The sequence below is a fragment of the Chelonia mydas genome, chromosome 2, assembly GCF_015237465.2.
Source record: "Chelonia mydas isolate rCheMyd1 chromosome 2, rCheMyd1.pri.v2, whole genome shotgun sequence".
Classification (NCBI taxonomy): domain Eukaryota; kingdom Metazoa; phylum Chordata; order Testudines; family Cheloniidae; genus Chelonia; species Chelonia mydas.
The window spans coordinates 39,480,872-39,503,902 of NC_057850.1; the positions used below are offsets into that span (position 1 = coordinate 39,480,872).

At 39.2% G+C, this 23,031-nt stretch overlaps 1 protein-coding gene and 1 long non-coding RNA gene across 2 annotated transcripts in view; both read left to right on the top strand.

Moving 5' to 3' along the window:
• STK3 (serine/threonine kinase 3) overlaps positions 1 to 23,031 on the top strand; it is a 284,928-nt gene that overhangs the window by 51,849 nt on the left and 210,048 nt on the right. The window contains 4 exon segments of the mRNA XM_037892225.2: positions 2,491 to 2,603; positions 2,605 to 2,631; positions 2,633 to 2,650; positions 5,043 to 5,210. Coding sequence (XP_037748153.1) covers positions 2,491 to 2,603; positions 2,605 to 2,631; positions 2,633 to 2,650; positions 5,043 to 5,210 — 326 coding nt within the window.
• Positions 16,445 to 22,546, top strand: LOC119565562. Its single transcript, XR_006288421.1, has 2 exons — positions 16,445 to 18,020; positions 19,615 to 22,546. It is a non-coding gene; the product is annotated as an uncharacterized LOC119565562 (long non-coding RNA).

Below are 23,031 nucleotides of genomic sequence, written 5' to 3' on the forward strand. Positions count from 1 at the left end.
TAGCACGCTTCCTGCTTTTGATGTACTTAATTTTTTTTTTTTTTGCTCTTTGTTTTGAGTCTTTGGCTAGCTGTTCTTCAAATTCTTTTTTGGCCTCCCTAATTATTTTTTTACACTTCACTTGCCAGAGGTTTTTGCTTCTTTCTATTTTCCTTAGTAGGATTTAATTTCCACTTCTTAAACCTTTCCTCATAGGTCATGTTTTCTAAACTGTTTATTATTTTTGTTGCTCTCCTCTGGATTCTCTCTCCAGCTTGTTCACATATTTCCTACTCGACACAGTACTCCAGCTGAGGCCTCCCCAATGTCAAGTATACTGGGACAATTACCTCTTGTGTCGTACATACAACACTCCTATTAATACACCCCAGGGTTGAAAAGGATTTGTTTGGCCTCTACTCTGTACCCAGAGTTGAAGAGTTCATCCTGGGCCAATCCTGTGAAGTACTTAGCACCCTCAACTAACATTTAATTTATTGGTTTCAAAGTAGCAGCCGTCTTAGTCTGTATTCGCAAAAAGAAAAGGAGTACTTGTGGCACCTTAGAGACTAACAAATTTATTTGAGCATAAACTTTTGTGAAAGCTTCTGCTCAAATAAATTTGTTAGTCTCTAAGGTGCCACAAGTACTCCTTTTCTTTTTATTTAATTTGTTATTGTTAATTTATTACTTATATTGAAGTAGCACTTAGAGGCTCTCATGAGGATCAGAGTAACAGTCTGTTATGTGCCGTACAAATGCAGAGTTAAGAAGCGACTTCTGCTTAGCAAGTAAAAACTCAAATGCACAACTACAAAATGGAGAATAACTGGCTAGGTAGTACTGCTGAAAAGAATCTGGGTTATAGTGGATCACAAACTGAAAGTGAGTCAACAGTGTGATGCAGTTGCAAAAAAGGCTAGTATTCTGGGTGTATTAATAGGAGTGTTGTATGTACAACACAAGAGGTAATTGTCCCGCTCTACTTGACCCTTGGGGGGCCTCAACTGGAGTATGGTATTTAATAGGAAAGATCTGGACAAGTTGGTGAGAAAGTCCAGAGGAGAGCAACAAAATGATAAAAGATTTAGAAAATGTGACTTATGAGAAAAGGTTTAAAAACAAATAAACTGGGCATGCTCAGTATTTTGAGAACAAGAGGGAAGGATCTGATAGGAGTGTTCAAATATGTTAAGAGCTGTTATAAAGAGGACTGTGGTCAATTGTCCTTCACGTCCACTGAAGATAGGACAAGAAATAATGGGCTTTATCTGCAGCAAGGGAGATTTAGCTTAGAGATCAGGAAAATCTTCCTAAGTATAAGGACAGTTAAGCACTGGAATAGACTTCCAAGGAATGTTGTAGAATTCCTGTCATTGGAGGTTTTTAAGAGCAGGTTGGACAAAAACCTGTCAGGGATGATCTAGGTTTACTCAGTCCTGCCTCAGTGCAGGGGGCTGGATTTGATGATTTCTTGAAGTCCCTTCCAGCCTACATTTCTGTGATTCACTGCATAGTTAACCTGGGTGATAAGCACCCAGATCTGAGCACCTGGGGTAGTCTAGCCCAGGTGTTAGTGTCCCCAGTGCAAAGTCATATTCACATTATGGTGTCCTCACTTGCTTATTTGTGTTTGGGGTCTTATCCCATGGCTCTCTGTGATGAGATGCTCTGATTCTTTCCCAGTCAATTGTGGGAGTACTTGCCTGTTTTTCAGGGGCAAGTGTGGGAAAGCATTAGAGGACTATCAGCTCTTGAGTGATTTAGCCTGCATCCATGCTGCAAAGTGGGTGTATTCCAGCCCAAGTTAAAGTGGAGACAAGGTTCTAACCCATACCCGCAGCTGGGTCTGCTATCTCAGGCTCAAAGCAGTTCCAAATCTGGGTAACGGGTTTTAGCATGCAGACAATGGGGGAATGATGGGGGTTGTTTGTGCTAAAATCCCGGTAAGAGTCCGTATTAACTCTGCTGGTGAGACATTTTCTTTGGGGTAGCACCTGTCTCTAAGAGTTAATAATCTAATTATAGATTATATTGGGGAGAGAGAGAACTCTTTCTTGTATGTATAAATAAAGAAAAATTATAAACAAATTCAAAAAAGTTTTAAGCTAATCCCGTGGCAACATTTCAACCCCTGTTTTGCTTATGTGATGTTTAGGGCCCAATTTTGCAACGTGATCTGTATGCTCATACCTGCTCATACCTGAGTCCTGCTCATACCTGAAATAGGTTTAGTTCCCATCCAGCTACGTGGATCAAATTGCAGGATCAGAGTCTTAATTGTAAACGTCTTTGAGACCTGGTCTTGCCTCATGTCTGTAAAGCATCTAGCATACTTCATGTATGTTATATAAATAATAATAATAATAATTATAAAACAGTTTACAGAACCTGAGTTTTATTCTTCTAAGCTATCATGTTGTTTATTTAAATGTGTAACTAGTGTATATGTGTGTGTGTGTGTATCCAAAAAGAAAAGTAGTTAGATGTTTGTTTTTCTTATAGCTACAGAAGATGAAATAGCAACCATTCTTAAATCCACACTTAAAGGACTTGAATATTTGCACTTCATGAGAAAAATACACAGAGATATAAAGGCTGGAAACATCCTCCTTAACACAGAAAGGACATGCAAAATTAGCTGATTTTGGAGGTGGCTGGCCAATTAACAGTAAGTATATGAAAAGGTCAGAACTTTTTTAGATTGTTATAATGCTCATAACCATTCACTTTTTTAAAAAAAGGTTTCTACTTTTTCATTTCCTTTCATCATTCTCCATGGCCAGGAGTGACTGGTGATGGTGGGAAAGAGAGCACTCTTCTTCCCATGTTGATTATTTTGTTGCTCTCTAACTTTATTGAGCTTACTTAACTAGATTAAAAACCTCATAATACCATCAACTTTAATGCCTTTAATTTGATTTTAGTTGCGTGAATTATAGCCTAATCAGGACTTTTGGAAGACTGTACTGCTCCTGTGTTTATGCTGTAGTTGTCTTGAAAATACATGGAATACTTCAGTATTGTCGGTCTGGTTCCAGGGCTTGGGGAACAGCTAGTATGTGCCCATATGCCATACCACAACTCTCTGAAGTTACTCTCTTGTTCTTTAGAATTTCAGCTTAGTTTAAAAAGTGAGTCCCTAGCTGTTGTGGTTGCAAAGAAAATCTCATATGTGTTAACTGAATTTAAGTGATGCAGAGATGTCAATATGAGTGTGGAAAGAGCCTGGAACAATACCTCTCAGAGTGAAGTGTTAATAACAGTAATTTAAATGTCAACATTATTAATGATTTCATTGCTCCTGTAAAAAAGAAGAGGGAGGATCACAATACTGCACAGTTTATTGTAGTTTATTGTGAGAGACTTCTCATTTTGGTGCCACAAGTGGGGTGACCTTTGGGAAAGTCACAACTGCTTTCACCCCATTGACTGATGCCCTAGGTTAGTGGTTCTTAACCAGGGGAACACCGAGGTCTTCCAGGGGATGCATCAACTTCATCTAGATATTTGCCTAGTTTTTCAACAGGCTACATAAAAAGCACTAGCAAAGTCAGTACAAACTGAAATTTCATACAAACAAAATGAAAATAAGCAATTTTGGATTTTTATGTCTGATTTTCGTAAGCAAGTAGTTTTTAAGTGAGGTGAAACTTGGGAGTACGCAAGACAAATAGGAGTCCTGAAAGGGATACAGGAGTCTGAAAAGGTTGAGAGACAGTTTCGTAGGTAGACTAGCAGAGCCCATGTGCATTATTGAAGAATCACGAAAAGGAATCCAAGCTTATTGAGCCCAGAGGAGTCCAGAAAGCATGTGATCATATTTTTAACATCTCCACACCTACAGTGAGCACATTCTCATCCTTGTGATTAATGTGGGCAGAGCTTGGAAAAATACCACTTTTTATTTCGTCCAATTTGGCCCTTTTCTGGCACCGTTAAGGTGCAAGTGTTCCAAAACCTGGAAAAGTGGCTGGCTAACTTATTAGTCATATGGATTTATGGGCACTGCTACATTTCAAAAGAGCTTGATCCTTTGTTATAGTAGGATCATAAATGTTTGCATTTTTTGTGTGTGATATAACAGAAATAACTTTACATTATCATTGTAATAGTGTCTGCTGAAACATTATGAACTCAACTAAATACATGAAGTGATCCCTCTTAAAAAAAAATCTTAGAAATGAAGCAGTTGGGAGTACGTATCAATAACTTAAGAGTAAAAACCTTTTATAAGGACATTATAGTTAGCAATCCTAGCTAATAACAATCCTTATTTTACAGAAGTAAATATGTACATAAATACAAATCCTAGAAATGTAGGGTTAAGATTAGATTTTCAAGAAACTCAAACGTCAGAGTTTGGAAATTCAGCTAAGGTACCCACACTGTCTTAATTCTGCCTGTAGGTGGTCAGCAGAGGTGGGTGGGGATAGCCCATAGTTTTGTCCCTTCCCACCTGAAATACTTTGGTCTTGCTAGATACACCCTCTTTCCTTCTTCCTGAGCTCTATGTTGGAGATGTGGAGAGCAAACAACCCTTCCACTTGATTTTCCTCATGCAACCTGGCCTGTCTCTGAAGTTGCTGGTGAGCTAAAATTAGCTTGGCAGCTTCTGAAGCCCCATTCCCAGTGTCACTATTAAAAATGCTGATATGTTTTAAAAATGAGTTTAAATCAACTAGGCTTTGTCCAGTTGATGACATGAGTCCAATAAACTTTGTGGCAAAACATTGGAAAGGAAGAAGAGAAATAAAATAAAGTGCTAAAAAACCTTAGACTTATTGGACTCTGGGGAAGCTCTCTTAATTAAGAGCAAAAAAATCAAGAAATCCCTTGTTTTATTTACTTCAGGTTTGAAAGGAAAACTCTTCCTCAGTCACAGACATCATCTACCAATTTTGAGAGTATTTGTTTATTTGTAGATTTGGGGGTGGGGATGTGGGAGGCAATGTAGTGCTCACAGTGGAAACTCAGTTCTAACCTTAAATATGAAACAAATGTAATGGGAATCTATGCAGACAAATGTCCAAATTTTAATTGCACAAATGATGTGATTACAGGATACAATGGCAAAACGAAATACTGTTATAGGTACTCCATTTTGGATGGCTCCTGAGGTAATTCAAGAGATTGGTTATAACTGTGTGGCAGATATCTGGTCCCTTGGTATCACTTCAATAGAAATGGCTGAAGGAAAACCTCCATATGCTGATATACATCCAATGAGAGTAAGTAATATGTGGATTTTTAAAAAATGAGTTATTGACCATGGTATGTTGTTTGCACAGCTAGCTGTAGAGTTATGTCTTATATAAATAACAGAAATGTGGGCAAAATCCTGGAATCCTTAATCAGTCTCACTCGCTGCTTGACTTCTATTGTCCCCAATACTTAAAAGGCACTGTTACTATAGTTTTGTACCTTACAAACATTGAATTGATTTTCCAATCCCCGTATAAGAAAGTTACTGTTATCTCCATTTTACAGATGGATAACTAAGGCACAGAGGGGTTAAGTGATTTCCCCAAGGTAACAAGGAAGCCTGTTTGAAGTTGAACCCAGATCTCTGAGTTCAGTGCACGGCTGTAACCATGCGACCATCCTTCCTCCCTTCAAAAGGGTGTTTTGATTAGTAATAGCCAAGAACGGAATTCATGATTTGATCCATTGCTTGTTATTGACAGTTTTCATAATTCCAAACCAGTTTTTATGTGTTACTAAACATAAAGTAAGTTAGGAATGTATTTCTGCATTAGCTTAGATGAGAAAAAAAAAAAGAATGTGTGATCTAAGAGTGATGATAATTGAAAAATATTGCTCTTTGAGAAGTTCATGGGCTGGTGTTATCCAGGGACAGTCCTGCCACCAATTGGATGTACTTTTGTTTATTGAACTGCACCATAAATAATAGTTATGCCTTTCTAATAAGTATGATTATAATAAAAACAATTATTTTCATGTGCCATTTATAATTAGAACCCATTCTGGGTTAACAAGACATTATATGCTGTTAAAGGCAGTATGTTTCCCAGTATGTTTGGGGATATTTAAGCATGACACACATACTTGTGTATCATAGGGTTTAATATTTTTTTGTCAGTATCTCATGAGTCAGCATTTTAATATAAATACAGGGAACCACCATGGTTGAGTACAAAGGTGCTGTTTTTACACAGTGACTTTAACTTGAATATATTCAAGAGTATTTAGTAGATTTATGGTCTTAAAAAAAAAACCAGGAATGATCTCTAAGGTTGCAAAAAGTTCTGTTAGTGAGTATTTAAAGCAAAACAAAACCATCGTTGTTTTGTGGTCTTGAAACATTATAGCATCTAAGAAACACCTAATAAACTTTGGCAAAGCCATTGGTTTTGGCTATTTTGAAATTAAAGAATGACTAGAAATAATTCAAATTGAGATGAACAAGACATATATCTTTCAAGCTCACCCTTTTGTAATGAGTGGCTTAATTAATGAAGATTTAACATTTTATACTGTTCTGAAGAACTGTATTGATTACAGATTAATTCTATTTGATTGTATTGGGGTTTTTTAGTTTACTCTTTAACATTAATGAAATCATCTTCAGTACATCTGGGATCACTTTAATATAATTGCATGTAGTTTCACTAGGTAGTGAAAGGTAAGGACTAAATTATCAGAGAGGATTTTATCAGTATGACAATAGCTGCTTATAAACCAAAGGTCACTGTCTGAATTTGAAAGCTTGAGTCTTTTTAATTCTTGTAATCAAATGAATGATATCAAAGGCCAAAGTAATTTAACATAACAATTCTGGATTACACAGAACACATGTTCTTGTTAATAAATTATGTTATGGTCTTTAAGGACTTGTATGCTGTTAGTACTCTTTTTGTACATTTGATACCCACAGTTTTTCTTAATTTTTATTAGTGAGTTGTTACAGTGGTTAACAAGAAATACACAGATTTAAGTTGCAATAGTTTCCCCAGAGTTATATGATCTAACTTCACAGGATCCTTGGACATATGTAGATGCTTTTCTGTTTTGTTTTAGTTATGACATACAATTGATATAGGCAAGCATGAAAGCTTGGGCAAATTTTCATTGCTTTTTCTGGATCTTGCTTGAGTTCTGTGGTATTTATGTAAAGTACAATTTTGTTACAGTACTTGGGAATGCATGTTATATGCGCTATTTTGCTGTAGGCTGGTTGGCATTGCCACAAAGGTAATACACTGCCAGTAGGCCATTTCCTTGTCGACTGCATTTACAGTTTAATAGAAATATTACATGACTTTTTTTAAACAAGTGTTTTGGCAGGGAGGAAATAGCAGATTCCATGCAAACAGGCATAGCTTCCTCCATTTTAACCACACGCTAGCTACTCCAAAGAATTGTACTAAGTTTCAGTTGGGGAAGGATGAGAAGGAAGGAAAAAGGCATTTCGGTTTGAAGAATAGCAATGATTTCTTCTTGTAAAGTACTTAAACTTGTGGTTAAATATTTGTGACTACATAAAGGTGATGAGTGCCATTTCATCTGGTTGTGTTGTAGATCTGAGGCTGTTACTGCCTGGGACCACCATGTTTGGCTTATGATGGAAAGGCCATGACCATAAACCAACCCAATAGTCTAATAGTATCACTTTTTTTCATACATGTAAGGGGCCTGCGTTGCCTCATCCATCTGTTGTTTAACTTCATTCATGCTGCTGGTAATGTTAAATAAAGACATATTTCAGAGAACATCATCTGTTCTTCAGAATACCGCCTCTTTGATGAAGGAAGTCTTAAAAGGGAGAAAGCTTGTGGGCATCAGGACTACTCTAGAGCATGGAAAGACAGCCCCTAGAAATAGCAGTGAGTGAAACGATAGGCTGTGGTATGGATACAGTCATATTTGTTTGCATCCTGTTACTATCTGTATTTAAATAAAACCATCAGCTACTTCACTCATCTTTTCCTTCCTGATCAACAGCTACCTTTATTATTTTCATTCATCTCTACCATCTTCTTCTTTTGTAATGCAAACAAAAGGTTGGCACTGACCACTTTTTTTTATTTTTTTTGTTATACTAGCTCTAGTCTAGACCCTGTCATAGAGATTCAAATTACCAATCTGGTAACCGAAAGCTTCTGTAATACTCTAGCAATATTTTCCTTTCTGGTTATCAAGCTGTGCCCTCCAAAATCCTTGCTTACAGAATCTTCTTTAACAAGCAAAGAAAGTAAATTTTGTTAAACTTTGAAATGGAGTCTTTCCCAACCTGCTCTATATACATAGTCCACACGTTATTTACAGTCCAAATGCATTCCCTTCCTCGTGTTTGGCTTTGTTAACCAACAAATCTGCAACAAAATATCATAAAGTTCACTGATACCTCTCCAAGCTTGACTTTTCCTAGGGTTCCTCCCTCAGAACTGGTCAGTCCACAATCTAGATATTTATTCTTTCTCTCCTGCAAGAGTGCAACTCCTGCCTCCTGTATAGCCGGGTGAAGTCATGAGTCATGTCCCTAAGAGAGCCAGCAGAACCCACTTAATACTTCACCAACAGGGATCAACATCTGCTGACAGGGTGGGGTGTTTCAGACAAATGCTGCAGGTCAGTTATAGAAACCTTATTCTGTTGTTCTTGTGTCTACCTTCTTTGCAAGTTTACTACACGCTCTCAGTAATGCATGCTATAGTATGAAACAGGGTGGTAGTAGCTGTGTATTTAAAGATCTCACAGCATTAGCCTTTGTTTTCTGTGTTGCAGTTTATTGGTAATAGGCATGTGGACATCATGTGTTCCACAGACTACTGTAGGAAGCCAATTTGAACTGTTTCGATTTGCTTTAAGTCCAATCATGATATTTATTTTTCCATAGCACTTACCCAGATTGTCTGTACCTCCTGTTTAGCTTGTGTCACCTCCACCATGGACTAATCTACTTGTAAAAACAATGAGGAGTCCTTGTGGCACTTTAGAGACTTAACAAATAAATTTGGGCATAAGCTTTCATGGGCTAGAACCCACTTCATCAGATGCATGAAGTGGCAAATACAGGAGCAGGTATAAATACATGAAAAGATGTGAATTGCCTTACCAAGTGTGAGGTTAGTCTAATGAGACAATTCAATTGACAGCAGGATACCAAGGGAGGAAAAATAACTTTTGAAGTGGTAATGAGAGTGGCCCATTTTAGACAGTTGACAAGAAGGTGTGAGTAACAGTAGGGGGAACTTAGTATTGGGGAAATTAGGTTTAGGTTTTATAATGACCCAACCACTCCCAGTCTTTATTCAGGCCTAATCTGATGGTGTCCAGTTTGCAACTTAAATTCCAGTTCTGCAGTTTCATGTTGGAGTCTGTTTTTGAAGTTTTGTTGTTGAAGAATTGCCACTTTTAGGTCTGTTGTTGAGTGACCAGGGAGATTGAAGTGTTCTCCTACTGGTTCTTGAGTGTTATGGTTCCTGATGTCAGATTTGTGTCCATTTATTCTTTTGCGTAGAGATTGTCCGGACAGAACTGGAATTAATTTGCACATGACATTTTGATTAAAAACCTAGAATGATGTTAAATTAACATGACACACGTTAAATGGATTAAAACTAGCTAACTGATAGATCAGTGTGTTTCTAGTGGTGTTCCATTAGATTGGTTCTTGGCCCTGTGCTATTTAACATTTTCATCAATGACCTGGAAGACCATATTAAATCAGCACTGATAAAGTTGGCAGATGACACAATAATTGGGGGATTGGTAAGTAATAAAGAGGACAGGTCAGGATTTAGAATGATCTGGATCGCTTGGTAAACTGGGCGCAAACCAACAATATGTTTTAATATGGCTAAACGTATACATCTAGGAACAAAGAATGTAGGCCATACTTGCAGAATGGGGGACTCTATCCTGGAAAGCAGTGAGTCTGAAAAAGATTTGAGGGTGGTGATGGATAATCTGCTAAACATGAGATCCCAGTGAGATGCTGTGGCCAAAAGGGCTAATGTGATTCTTGCATATGCAAACAGGAAACCTTATAGTGATAGATTCATGGAGCTCAATCTATTTAGCTTAACAAAGAAACAGTTTAAGGGGTGTCTTGATTACAATCTATAAGTACCTAAAGGGGGAACAAATATTTAATAATGGGTTCTTCAGTTTAGCAGAGAGAGGTATAGCATGATCCAATAGCTGGAAGTTAAAGCTGACAAATTCAGACTGGAAGTAAGGCATAATTTTTTTTAACAGTGAGCGTAATTTACCATTGAACAATTAGCAATGATTGTGGTGCATTCTCCATCACTGGCAATTTTAAAATTAAGACTGGATGCTTTCCTAATAGATATGCTCTAGGAACTATTTTGGGGAAGTTCTGTAGCTTGTGTTACACAGGAGGTTAGATTAAAAGATCACAATAGTCTTTTCTGGCCTTGGAATCGGAATCTATGGACTGCAATGGGAATTGTTGCCAGATAAAGTTAAGTGTGGCTTTAGGCATTATTAGCTAAAGAAGACCCCTGTTTCAACCAATGGGGAAATAGTTTTCTCTAAGATTAAAATCTCCTGTAAATATATACCAAAAGATGGAAAAATCCACTTTTGCTGACACCATCACTCTTATTATATGAATAATTCTAGTTGAATAATCTAGTTAATTTCCTGTCTTCAACAGGTGGAATAGTTCTCAGTTTCAATAAAACATCTTGTTGTTTTTTCTTTTGAGATTTGGTTTTAATCCAGCACTGTTCGGTATTCCTAGAAGATAGTTATGAAGTCCTTCTTTACACAGACTGTAGGAATTTATCACCATCTTTTATCATTTGTTTACGATAGTGCCCACAATGTGCTAATCAATGTACAAACTAGGTAAGTCATGGTTCCTATCTCTAGGAGAGAGAATGTAAGAATAGATTGTAATTGAAGGTCCCTTCTGTCTTGGTGTAGGAGCTACCTAATATTTGTACCTGAAACATGTGCTTTGTGCATTTTGATAGACACAGTTACAGAACAACAGTGTACGTTAAGAAATAAGATTATAAAGTTGCCCTTTAAAGAACATTGTGGAAATTAATTTTGATTATAAATTCATACTTAATTTCTTCTTTTTTTTTTTCTTTTTTCTTCTTTTTTCTATTTCCAAGAGGATGCCAGTGTAGCTTGGTGAGACTGAATAAGTAGGGCTTTTCAGGATGATGATGATGAATATTATTCAATATTTATATTACAGATGCTATGGAATGGTAGCTTCCTTCGTCTTTCTTCTTCTTTGTTTCCTTTATTCAGCTTTTCCTGGTGAGGCTCCCGGCAGCAGGATGGAGAATAGGGAGGACCAGACCTCCCTTTCCTCCACAATAAGCTTCAGCTCCTCCTGAGGGATTCCTCAGCGTTCCCAGGCCAGCCAGGAGACACAATCGCTCCAGCATGTCCTTGGGGCCTCCTGTTAGTGGGGCATGCCCAGTGGAGTTCCAAAGGAAGCCTCTCAGGGGGCATCCTTATCAGGTGCCTGAACCACCTTAGCTGGCTCCTCGCGATCCGGAGGTGTAGCGGCTCTAGTCCTAGGCTCTCCTGAATAGCTGAGCCCCTCACCCTGTCTCGAAGAGTAAGCCCAACCACCCTGCGGAGAAACCTCATGTCTGCCACTTGTACCCATGATCTCATCCTTTTGGTCATTGCCCAAAGTTCATGACCATAGGTGAGGAGGGGATGTAGATTGACCTGTAAACTGAGAACTTTGTCTGAGAACTCAGCTCTCTCTTCACCACCACGGATCAGTACAGTGCCTTCATCACTGCTGCCACTGTACCAATTCGCCGGTCAATCTCATGCTCCGGCTTACCATCACTCATGAACAAGACCCCTAGATACTTTAACTCTTCCACTGAGGGCAGTTGCTCCCCCTTCACCTGGAGAGAACAGTCCACTTTCTTCTGGGAGAGGACCATGACCTCTGATTTGGAGGTTCTGATTCTCATCCCAGTTGCTTCACACTCGGCAGCGAAATGTTCATCTCGATATTCTGTCCATGAAAATCATGAATAGGAGTGGGGAGAAGACGCACCCTTGGTGGAGTCCAACACCCACTTTTAACTAACTTAACTTAATGCCAAGAATACGAGCACAACTCTCACTCTGAGAATAGAAGGACTGGATAGCATGCAAAAGCGACACTGCCACCTCATACTCCCATGGCACTTTCCATAAGACATCTTGGGGAATGCGGTCATATGCCTTCTCCAAAACAAAGGTAGACTAGATTAGCCAAGTCCCACAATTCCTTGAATATCTGTGAGAGTGTAAAGAGTGTGATGGGTTCGGTCACAGAGACCCCCTTGGGACTGTCACTTGATGTGCTGAGACTACCTCTGAGCCTGTTTTCTCTGCCAGTTTGGGCCTCCAGAACCCTGTCTTGTTGATCCAGATATGCTAATCTGCTAATCTAACACAGACCCAGGGTCTGACCCATACCCCCGAAGCTGCAGACTTAACTGAAAACAGCTTAGCAAGTGCTCCTGTCTCTGACACCCAGCTCCCAATGGGATCCGAACCTGAAATAAATCCGTTTTACTCTGTATTAAGCTTACACAGAGTAAACTCATAAATTGTCTGCCCTCTATAACACTGATTGTTAGAGAGATATGCACAGCTGTTTGCTCCCCCAGGTATTAATCACTTACTCTGGGTTTAATAATAAACAAAAGTGATTTTATTAAGTATAAAAAGTAGGATTTAAGTGGTTCCAAGTAATAACAGGCAGAACAAAGTAAGTTACCAATCAAAATAAAACAAAACATTCAGGTCTAAGCCTAATACATTAAGAACCTGATTACAGATAAAATCTCACCCTCAGAGATGTTCCAATAAGCTTCTTTCACAGACTGGACTCCTTCCTAATCTGGGCCCAATCCTTTCCCCTGGTACAGTCCTTGTTAGCTCCAGCTTAGGTGGTAACTAGGGGATTTCTCATGACTGGAACCTCTTTTGTTCTGTTCCACCCCCTTATATAGCTTTGGCACAAGGTGGGAATCTTTTGTCTCTCTGGGTCCCTATCTCTCCTCCTAAATGGAAAAGCACCAGGTTTAAGATGGATTCCAGTACCAGGTGACATGGTCACATGTCCTGTGAGACCCCAAACCTTCATTTTTCCTGGCCTGACTCACAGGATGGCTTACAAGTAAACAGAGCCATTTACAACCAATTGTCCTAGTTGATGGGAGCCTCTCATGCAGGGTCACTCCAGAATAGGAAAGAGACCACAATGGTAGCTCCCTTAAAACTAAATCTTGGGTGTACTTTAAATGATTTTTCTTGTGGTGTTAGCATTGTTTCAAATAAGTAAATTCTTGTTCAATACCTTCCTAAAGATCAAATTCTTCCAACAGGTAGGCACTTGTATGCATATATCAGGGGTGGCCAAACTTACTGACCCTCTGAGCCGCATACAATAACCTTCAGAAGTTTGATAACTGGGGCGCGCCCTGCTGTGGCTTGGGGCTTCCGCCCTGCAGGAGGCGCCTGCTGGGGCTCGGAGCTTCCACAGACTTTCTATGTGAACTTGGGCAGGTCACTTAGCCTTTCTCTGCCTCAATTCTCTATCTGTGAAAATAGGGATAATACCTGCCTTACAGTGGTATTGAAGATAAATGCATTCAAGATGGTGATGTGCTCAGATACCATGGGGATGAGGGCCATGTTATACTCCTGGGGGAATTTTGTGTCACTGCGTGTGTGCAGAATTCATGTCCCCCAAAGAATTATTTTGCTTTCCTGCAGAAAAATGACTTCTGAAGGAGAAGCAAAAGGACGTCGCAAGAGTGTTCATGCGCCCCTCCCTGGCAGCGCAAGCAGGTTGGTTTGGGTGCCCAGAGCAGCCAGTAGAGATGCAGATCATTGCCTGGAGTGGGGTGGGCAGGTAGGGGGGTGTGTATGTGTGTGTGTGTGTCTGTCTCTCTCGCTCGCGCTTGCTCTCTCTCTCTCTCACTATTGCAGTACACTTGGCGTGGAGGGGGGCAGGGCTTCAGGGTGTTTCTGAGGAGGTAGGCATGGGGCAGGCTCTGTTTCCTCAGTCAGAGTAGAATGTAGCAGCCTGCCTACTCGGTGAATTGTTCTCATTGTCTTTGTGATTTGCCCCAGGAGTAGAAAACAGGTGTAAAAGTTTTAAGGCTCCTTTTTGTTGCCAGAGTGGTATAAAGGACAGTATGGCCTTATAAATGCTTACGATGCTTTGATGATTAGAACTGGTCTAAATTTTTGGACTGAGAAAATTTCCTGTCAAAATGTGCTCCATGAACTCTTTGCTACTGACCTTCCTGGAGATACTCAGTGGCCAATATAAATTCTGAGTTTGATTCCCCAGTTCTCTCTTGCTCCTCAGTTGCCTATGAAGTAACACTGAGCATATGGCTGCATATATTTGTTGACTAATAACTAGAAAGAGAGGGTCATACCTAGCTACATTAATATTAGGCAAGGGCATTTGGGGATTTCCTCCAATGCTCCCCACTCCTATTCTTCATCCATTGTACTGTAGTTTAAATAAATTACAGAAATAATTGAAACCAGAGTGATTATATTGTGTTATTTTGACATATAAAGTATGCTGAATTTTGCAGAATTTTAAAATATTGCGCACAGAATTTTTAATTTTTTGATGCAGAATTCCCCTAGGAGTAATGTTAAGCATTACTGGACTACCTAATGTACTAACTGTTTTTGTTGGGTTGCTTTTCACTATTCTCGTGTTCATAGCTAATTAGGAGCAGGCATTTTTGCTGAGTGCAAGGAAGATGTCAGGGCGAGGGGGGAAGAATGGATGAGCAACAGAGCGTAATGACTGTAGGAGCCTCCGGGGTTGTAGTGTCCCATATAGATAAGGGCCAGAGGAATTGTGTGGGCAAACTGCCCCACCTTTCTGCTGGACTGTGTTATGCAGGGAGCCCAAGGACTACAGAGTTCTACGCTCTGCAGGTAGTATGCACACTCTGCATAGCCCCCTGAGTACTGCCTCCTTAGCAGAGAATAACTGCCTAGATTCCACTGCCAGGTGGCCTTCCATTTGTGAGAAGCTGAGGGCAGGGCTTGCTCCATAATACGTATTCTTAGTGGCCCTATTCATGGTTAGAATTTCAAATTAGTGATTAACGTATTCAAGACAAACATGAGCACAATTAATACCAGAACAATATTTATCTTAAAGAGAGAACATATATTGTGAGTATAAATTGATTCTTTCTGTAGTCCAAGAAGTTGCCTCCCACATAAATCACCGTGAGAAATGCCACTACATCTGGTAACTGGATATGTAGTGCTTTTCCTCAGAGACAGTAGTGCTGTTTGTGGTTCAAATGGCAGTCGGACAAACTGTGCATTAATATCAACACTGAGCTAAGAATTGTATTTTTTGCTACATTATTTTTTCCACTGTTTTTCTGAGAGCTAAACTTTAAGGAAGTGTGATATTTTCTTAAGAGACCTTAATAAAGCAAGCTTTACGTTTTAATTTAAATATGCTGTTACTTTGCATCAGCAAGCAGCCTATCCAGCTGAGAGATCTTATCAAAACTCGAATAATTATCCGTATAAAACCCCCCATACAATAAATAATGAACAGATTGTTAGATACTTCCTTCTAGCAGTACAATATTTTAAAAACAAAACATGCCAAATGCTTTTTCATTTAAAATGTATTTCTCTTGCCAGAATACACAAACATGGTTTTCTTAACCTTGAACAGAGATTTATGCATACAGAATGTAAGCAGAGGACCTCTCTACTTGAACTGCTTGCTACCTAGTTATTATAGAAAGCTGCTGCTTGTGTATGATACTTGTGTATAGTAAAGATCCAGGACCCCTTTCTTGAAAGCTTCTGAAATAGACCACAGAGATGATAATTTCAGGCAAATTTTTGAAAACTAGGCATACATAGCTGCGCATAAGTAATCTATGTAAGCAAATACCTGATGTGTATGACTACATCAGGTATTTGCATACACATGGTTAAATAGACATCATATTGCCAAAATTGAATATCCAGACACAGGTGAGAAGTCCTGGCCCATTGACGCCACCCACAATGCTTGCTAGTAAGTGTATTACTTTCTGTGGTCAATCAATTGCTTCTTTATATCAACATTATTAATATATTAGGAGTTCAGTCACTGTGGTAGCTAGATGCGCTACTCTTTAAGATGCAAAATGTGAAGGATAAATGTTTCTAAGTTTAAAGAAACAGTTAAGAGAAATGTTACGTATTTTTGCAATGAATGCCATATTTATATAGTGAAAATAAGCCAGATATAAATATTTGACAACTTCACTTGTTTGTACTTTATCTCATGTGTATCCAGAGGTGGATTAAAACTAAATAGGAAGAACCAACACAAACAAAGGGCTTTCACAACAAATTGTAGTCCTTCCCTCATCCTAAAAAAGTGCTTGTGACTCATTGGCATTTCCAGTCTGATTCCAATACCCAGAGAGACAAGGTGGGTGAAGTAATCACTTTTATTGGACTAATTTCTGTTGGTGAGTGAGACAAGCTTTCAAGCAGCATAGAGCTCTCTTTCAGGTCTGGGAAAGACTTTATTCTTCTTTGAGTGCTCGTCCATGTCCATTCCAGTCTAGGTGTGTACTTGCCCTGAGAACTGCCGGTGGAAAGTTTATTCCTCATCTGTCTGGTTGGCTCTGGTGCCCCTTGGGGTTACACGCTTATGGTGCCAGTATAAAGGGCCTCACTGACCTGTTGCCCCCTCAGTTCCTTCTTACCATCTTTAATGGTCGCTGGAACTACTTCATCCTTGTGTTTGCAAGAACTCCTCAGTGGACTTTGTTTCTAACTTCTTGTATATAGTTTCAGTTATTATAGTTGTTTGTTAGAACAGTTATGTTAAGGAACCCCACATTGCAGGGTTAGTCCCTGCCTGGCACTGGGGTATGCCTCGTTCTCCGGGGTTTAAACCTTGTGGTTCTTGCCATAAGCCTATGCTGGTGAGGAACACCCGTTCCAGCTGCCTTAGTGCCTGGAGGAAGCTCACGTGTGGGAGCGCACGGACTTCAGGCCCTGCACCAAAAAAGACAGAGATGTAAGATTTAAGTTTTATCCTCATGGAGGCAGCTCTCCATTCTCCCTCAGAGCTGAGTCACTTGGGCTTGGCACCGAGCACTTCAGCTTCTGTCAGGAGTGCCCTGGTGACTATTAGGACTTAGCACCAATCTCCATTTCCAGCACCGTTAAGGGATGTTGTTTCTACCTCTTGGGAGCCTCGGCATTGTCCATCATCTCCAGGGCTGAAGAAAACCGCTCCAGCCAAGGACTCTTGACACCACTCTCTGTCACCAGTGCTGAAAAAGAAGCAGTGGAAGGTGGTCAATCCCCGTCCCTGAGGTCTCAGAGACTCTAGTAGAGTGCAGTCCACACCAGGCCACTCTGAGACCTCTACAGTCCGCTTGGTACTATTGACTCCAGCCCCAGAATCGGCACCATCGAGTCTGGCAACAATGGACTCCCTGGGAAGACACCGGATGCCTACTGCCCTGGCAATACCTTCAACGTTTCTGGCTGAGAGAGACTTGCTCTCTTTTCTGGTACTGCTGTCCCTGCCAGTACAGGAGAAGTCAACGGCAGTACCAACGGAAAGATCTGCCACAGCACCAAGACTCCAGGTCCTTCAAAAGGGAAACTGGCCATGATGGGTCAGCACCGATCTCCTCCCTCCTGGCACTGTTCATCAACACTGATGGCAACGGTCAGCACCGCTCCACCTTGGTCTCCAGGAAGGGATTCCTCTGGGACAGACTCAGAGGCAGAGTCATATGTCTCCTGCAGGAGTTGGCACCAACACTTCAGCCGGCAATACCTGACAGTGGACCCAGGCCAGGGCTTCCCATTTCTGGTGTGTCCATCAGCACTGTGGCCCTCTGGAATCCCTGGGTGTTCCCCCCAACACAGGGCTGACCCAGTGGATACCACAGAGGGAAAAACTTTCTGGCGGCGGTGCTTGGAGTGAGCACACACCTACATTAGAACGGACATGAGCAACACATCTCAAAGGACACCAGTTATGGAAGGTTAGTAACAGTTTTTTTTCAGATTTTCGTGAATCTCCCCAAAGATTAGAACCTTGACAATCCACCCTTGGGCCAGATTGTGCCAGGCCTTTGTGTAGGTATGCATTGTGGTGGGAGAAGGATGCAGGAGCCTTCCTCCTTTGTTGCTGTCCCCTCTGGAGGACCCAAACAAACTTACAGCCACTGTGTTCTTTTGAGTCACTGTGCTCTCTTCTCCCTGCACAGGCAGGTGCCTGCAAGGCACAATCTAGCCCTTTATAATATGCCCAGAATAAGGCAGTTTCTTCCCACTTCTCAGCACATCTGACACAGTCTTGTAGTGAATTTATCTACTACTCAGAATTAATTATTTTTTAAAAAAATACTACAGTAAATTTAATAGTTTATTATGAAGTGCCATCAGGTAATTTAAAACTAAACTACAATCAGGAGTTTTCATAATAAATAAAGTTCACTCTGTGATATACAACTTATTTTTTAATTTTGTGTTCATTTATTGTCTCCTACTTTAACAAATGCAGTAATGTGCAATGAATCTGTCATGTAATAATGGAGTTCTAGTCTGCAGCATACCAGAACCCAGTCTCCAGTGTTTAAAAGAAAACAAACTATGATCTCCTAGATTCATGCACCAACGGGGGTTAGCTTGTGCAGCACTGTTCACAGACCAAGATAGAAAGGAACATCAACCTGTCCCATGGCAAAACCTGTAAGAAGGGGGACTTTGGGGAGGAAATCTCTGCAAGGATCTCCTGGTAGAGATCTCTCCACACTGCTCCGTCAGGGAGCAGGGTTCCCTCTTCCCCACAGAAAAGACCGCAGGGCTTCTCCCTAGAATGGAGGATCCCCAGGGATCTTTGTGGATCATGGGAGTTGGAAGAGACTTGGAACCAGGGCTGAACAGAGAGGTCTCTGCAAGGTCCAGAGTATAGTGGGTGTGAGTGATGCCACAGGGACAGCTGAATTCCCTTTTTGTATGGAAACATGTGCAATGGCTCCACGTTGTGTGTGGATTTAGCAGGAATGATGGGGCCACAGAATTTACATTATTTTAGTGCAAGAGAAGCAGTCATTGTCATGTAGTTCTTCATTGACAAAAATGGCATAGGCATAAACAAGATATAAGGAAAGGAAGGCATGGTAAAGTCTATAAAGATGACAGTGAAGATAGTTAAGGAATGAGTTCAGTTTTGGAAATCCAAAAGGTACTACTTATGTAAGACTGCAGCTAAGCTACAGTGAATCTGGAAGGAGAGTTCACTAAAAGTAAGGAATCATGGATGGAAATTTTTCTGAGGTAGAAATCTGCACACTGGCTAGAGGAGCCTATTGATAAATTACATTAAGTCTGGTAGGCTTATGGTTCCTAAGCACAAAGGGCCAAATCCTGAGGTTGTAACTCAGTTTTTACTTAGTCCTTACAAAAGCAGACTTAGAGTTCTTCACATGGTCCCTACTCCATCCACATTTAAGTCTTTTTAAAAAACCCACTTCTGCTATGCTGCTTATAGTGAATCAATTTGACTGTATATAAATTAGCTGTTGTTGTTTTGCTCTCCCTTTTCCTTACCTCTGTCTATTTGTCTGTCCTTAGATTATGAAGTCTTCAAATCAAGGAGCATCTTTCTTCAGTGTCAAGAAAGTGCTTAGCACATAATGACCTCTACTTGATATAAATAATTAGAATATAAATTGAGAGCAGAAGTGTCTGGGTTGTAGGAATCATTTCAAACTCTTCCCTTCACTTTAGAAGAGACTGAAGAAGGGGTTCCCAAGAGCTATCTCCAAGAGCCCTACATATCACATCACTGATGTTCTTTTATTTGGAGTAAGGCACCTAAATATGGTTTTGTATCTCTTCTAAAACAAGTTTAAACCCCTTCGCGCCCCCCCCCCCCCCAAAAAAAACAAAAAAAACAAAAAAAAAACAAAAACCAACCAACCAACCAACCAACCAACCTTCATATGGTATTAAGTTTGTTGTTGAATATTTCTGTTGTATAAGTAGGAAAGATTAATCTGGGATGTGTAACAAAGTAGCAGAAGCAGAGAATATTTGAAATTCAGACTACAACTGCAGTCTAATTGGAATTACATAGAAAACATTTATTTCATGCTTCTAAATGAGGATTTAATTAAAATAAAGTTAGCTCATCTTTTTAGATTTATCTCTGAATGGGAAATCTGAAACATACTTCAGTTGATGGTTGGCTTTCTCTGACTTTGATTAATCACTTTCAAAGTAAGCAGAAGATCGGTGCAGTAATTTCATAATTACACACAAGTGAGTTAACTTGAAACTTTAACTACAATAACTAACTGTAAAGGACGTTTGATGTTGGTTAGCTTCATGTAATGCTATATATTTATAATTTGAATACTTACAAGTGCTAATGTGAAATAAACCTGTACTATGATACTATTCATTTATTTGCAAGATGTTTTAATAGGGAAATGTTTGAGTTGGGAATATTATTTTCAAAGATATATGAAGAGTAATGCTTAGGCCCAATTCAACCCAAACTGAAGTCAATAGAAGTGTTTCCAGTGACTTAATAGAGGTTGGATCAGGCCCTACATTTTTAAGTGTTGTTGAAGACAATTTGATGAAATTGTCATTGTGGTTAAAGACTGGAAAATTTTCAACATACCTAGCTCAGCATGCATTGTTATTCCATCCTGATGTGTTAGCTCCCTTTTCCCTTTTAAATACAAAGCTTTGAACTAACTGAAATAATTTAAACTGCTGTATAGTCTGATTATTTGTGATGTAAGTAAAATAGCCATGTAGACCAAAGTGCAAGGCAAAACTTTTCTGCAACTTGAATATCTTAAAAAGGTCATACTTCAAGTAAGTTAACCATGGGTAAATCATTGAATTCCATTTAAATTTGAATTTATGTGAATATTGCAAAAGATTGATTTTATTCTCTGCTAATGTAACAGAAATCCTTATTTGAAGCCAACCATTTAATCACCTGTGCACATCATCATATGGCAAATTGACACAATTTATGTTAACTTGAACTATGGGCTTGATAAAATATTCAGCAAGGTGTTTATATACAGTCTTACAGAGAGCTCTTTTAACTAAAAATTCCACATTATCCCACAGGATATTGTAAACTTCACCACAGAGTTCGACACTTTAAGATAACAGCAATGTATATTTACTACAGATACTTCTATTTCTTTTTATTATGATCTCTTAGTTTCCAAGATTAATGCAAAGTATGCAAGGTCAACTTTTATTCAGGGGCACTGACAATCAGCTTTATTGAAGAAGGAATTTATGTTCTGCTTTTTAATTGAAGTGTGACCTTTCAAGATATTTTTATGACTAGAGTCTTGCTGAAGCCCAGGAAAGTTCAGTAAATGATTGAAGTGTCTCTTGACAGTCTGATTCAATGTTTCTTCTTCCAAATAAAGTATATCTTGAATTTTTAAACTTTTTTTTGCCAGTTTAGCTGACTGACTTGGGTAAGTACTGTAAAGACACATGGCTAGTGTGTGGCCACATTATTTTTTACTTGGATTTTATTTGGATTTTGGTTAGAGGAACATTATTCAATTTTTATCATATGGGAGAAAACCACACTCAGACTTAGGAGAAAAATGTTAAGCTTCCATTCTGCTACTCTCTGTAAGAACCTTTTATATGTTTTCAGTTTATACAGATTGTTTACTTTGTAGAAACGGTAAAAATTATATAGATTAGAAGGAAGGTAAAATTTGGGTTTGAGGAATCTATTAAAGTCTGTGTACACCCTCTTTTCTTTCTTGGTATTATATTGCCTCTTAATTTACACCAAGTCATTTTTAAAGAGGATTATACATATTTAATGTAAGAAATGTATTTAAAAGAAAGGGTTGCCAATCAGTCTAAATTTGTTACAGTTAAAATTTGATGGTCTAAAGACAACTTATAATTCTTTTCTTGTTATAAAGTGTTGTCAAATGTGTAGTAGTTTCAGTTAAAAAGTTTATGGAAACTTTGTTTTAAGGTGGTTTAAAATAGAACTAAATCTTTAATTTGAATTTGATGGCACCTGTTTTCATTTTGTTTCCCTGGCAACACCACTGGTACCAAAAATTGCCTGTAGACCACCCTAGAGAAGAACTAAATCATTCTGTTTTTTTCATTTTAGCCTTTTACTTTACTGACTAAATATTTAAACAGAGCCATAACACATCTGTCAAAGTTTGTGAACTAGCTTTAGAATAAATGAGTTTGGGGTGCACAATTCCCAAATTTTCCCAGATTAATTTTTGTTGTTTAGTTATTTTAAAATTTTATTAAGAATAACATAGAAAAATTACTTGTGTATTACATGAGATGAAATAAAAAGCAGTGTTTGAAACAAATAGTTCACCTTTTGTCAAGCAGAGCTAAGTTTGTATTTTTAGTCAATATGATCTGTTTTTAAAGTTGTACGAATATAAGGTTGGTTCCAGATGTGAATAAGTTTTCATTATTGAGGTTCCCATGGGAAAGAAATAAAGCCAACACAAATGTTACCTCCAGATTTCTGCGTTTGTGCCTTTCTGACAGTGTCTGTAAGTTTACATTGACTATGAGCACTGTTTAAAGTGTTTGGAATTCCACGCACATCTTTAAGCACTCTGAATGCTTAGGGGGTTTTTGGGGTGGTGTTTGAAGAGGGTTGGGGGTGGAAACAGACAAAAGACCTGGAAGATATTGGTTGCCATTGTCTGTATACCCAAAAAGCCTTTCTTTTCCCACAAGATCCTCTTTAAAATGCATTACAAACCAATGAAATCCCAACCACCATACTATAGTCTTAACGATCACTTTGTTCATACAGAATATGCTTGTGCTGCCTGTAAAACAAATCCATGCTAACAAGTGACCTTCTGGCTTATGTTGGAGACTAAAGGCAAACTTGAGATACTGGGAGGAAGTTTCATGTGTGTTGTATTTGTCTTCCTCCTCCTCCCCAGAAACCAGGAATACTTTTCTGAGAATGAGTAGGTACTCCACACCCCTAGA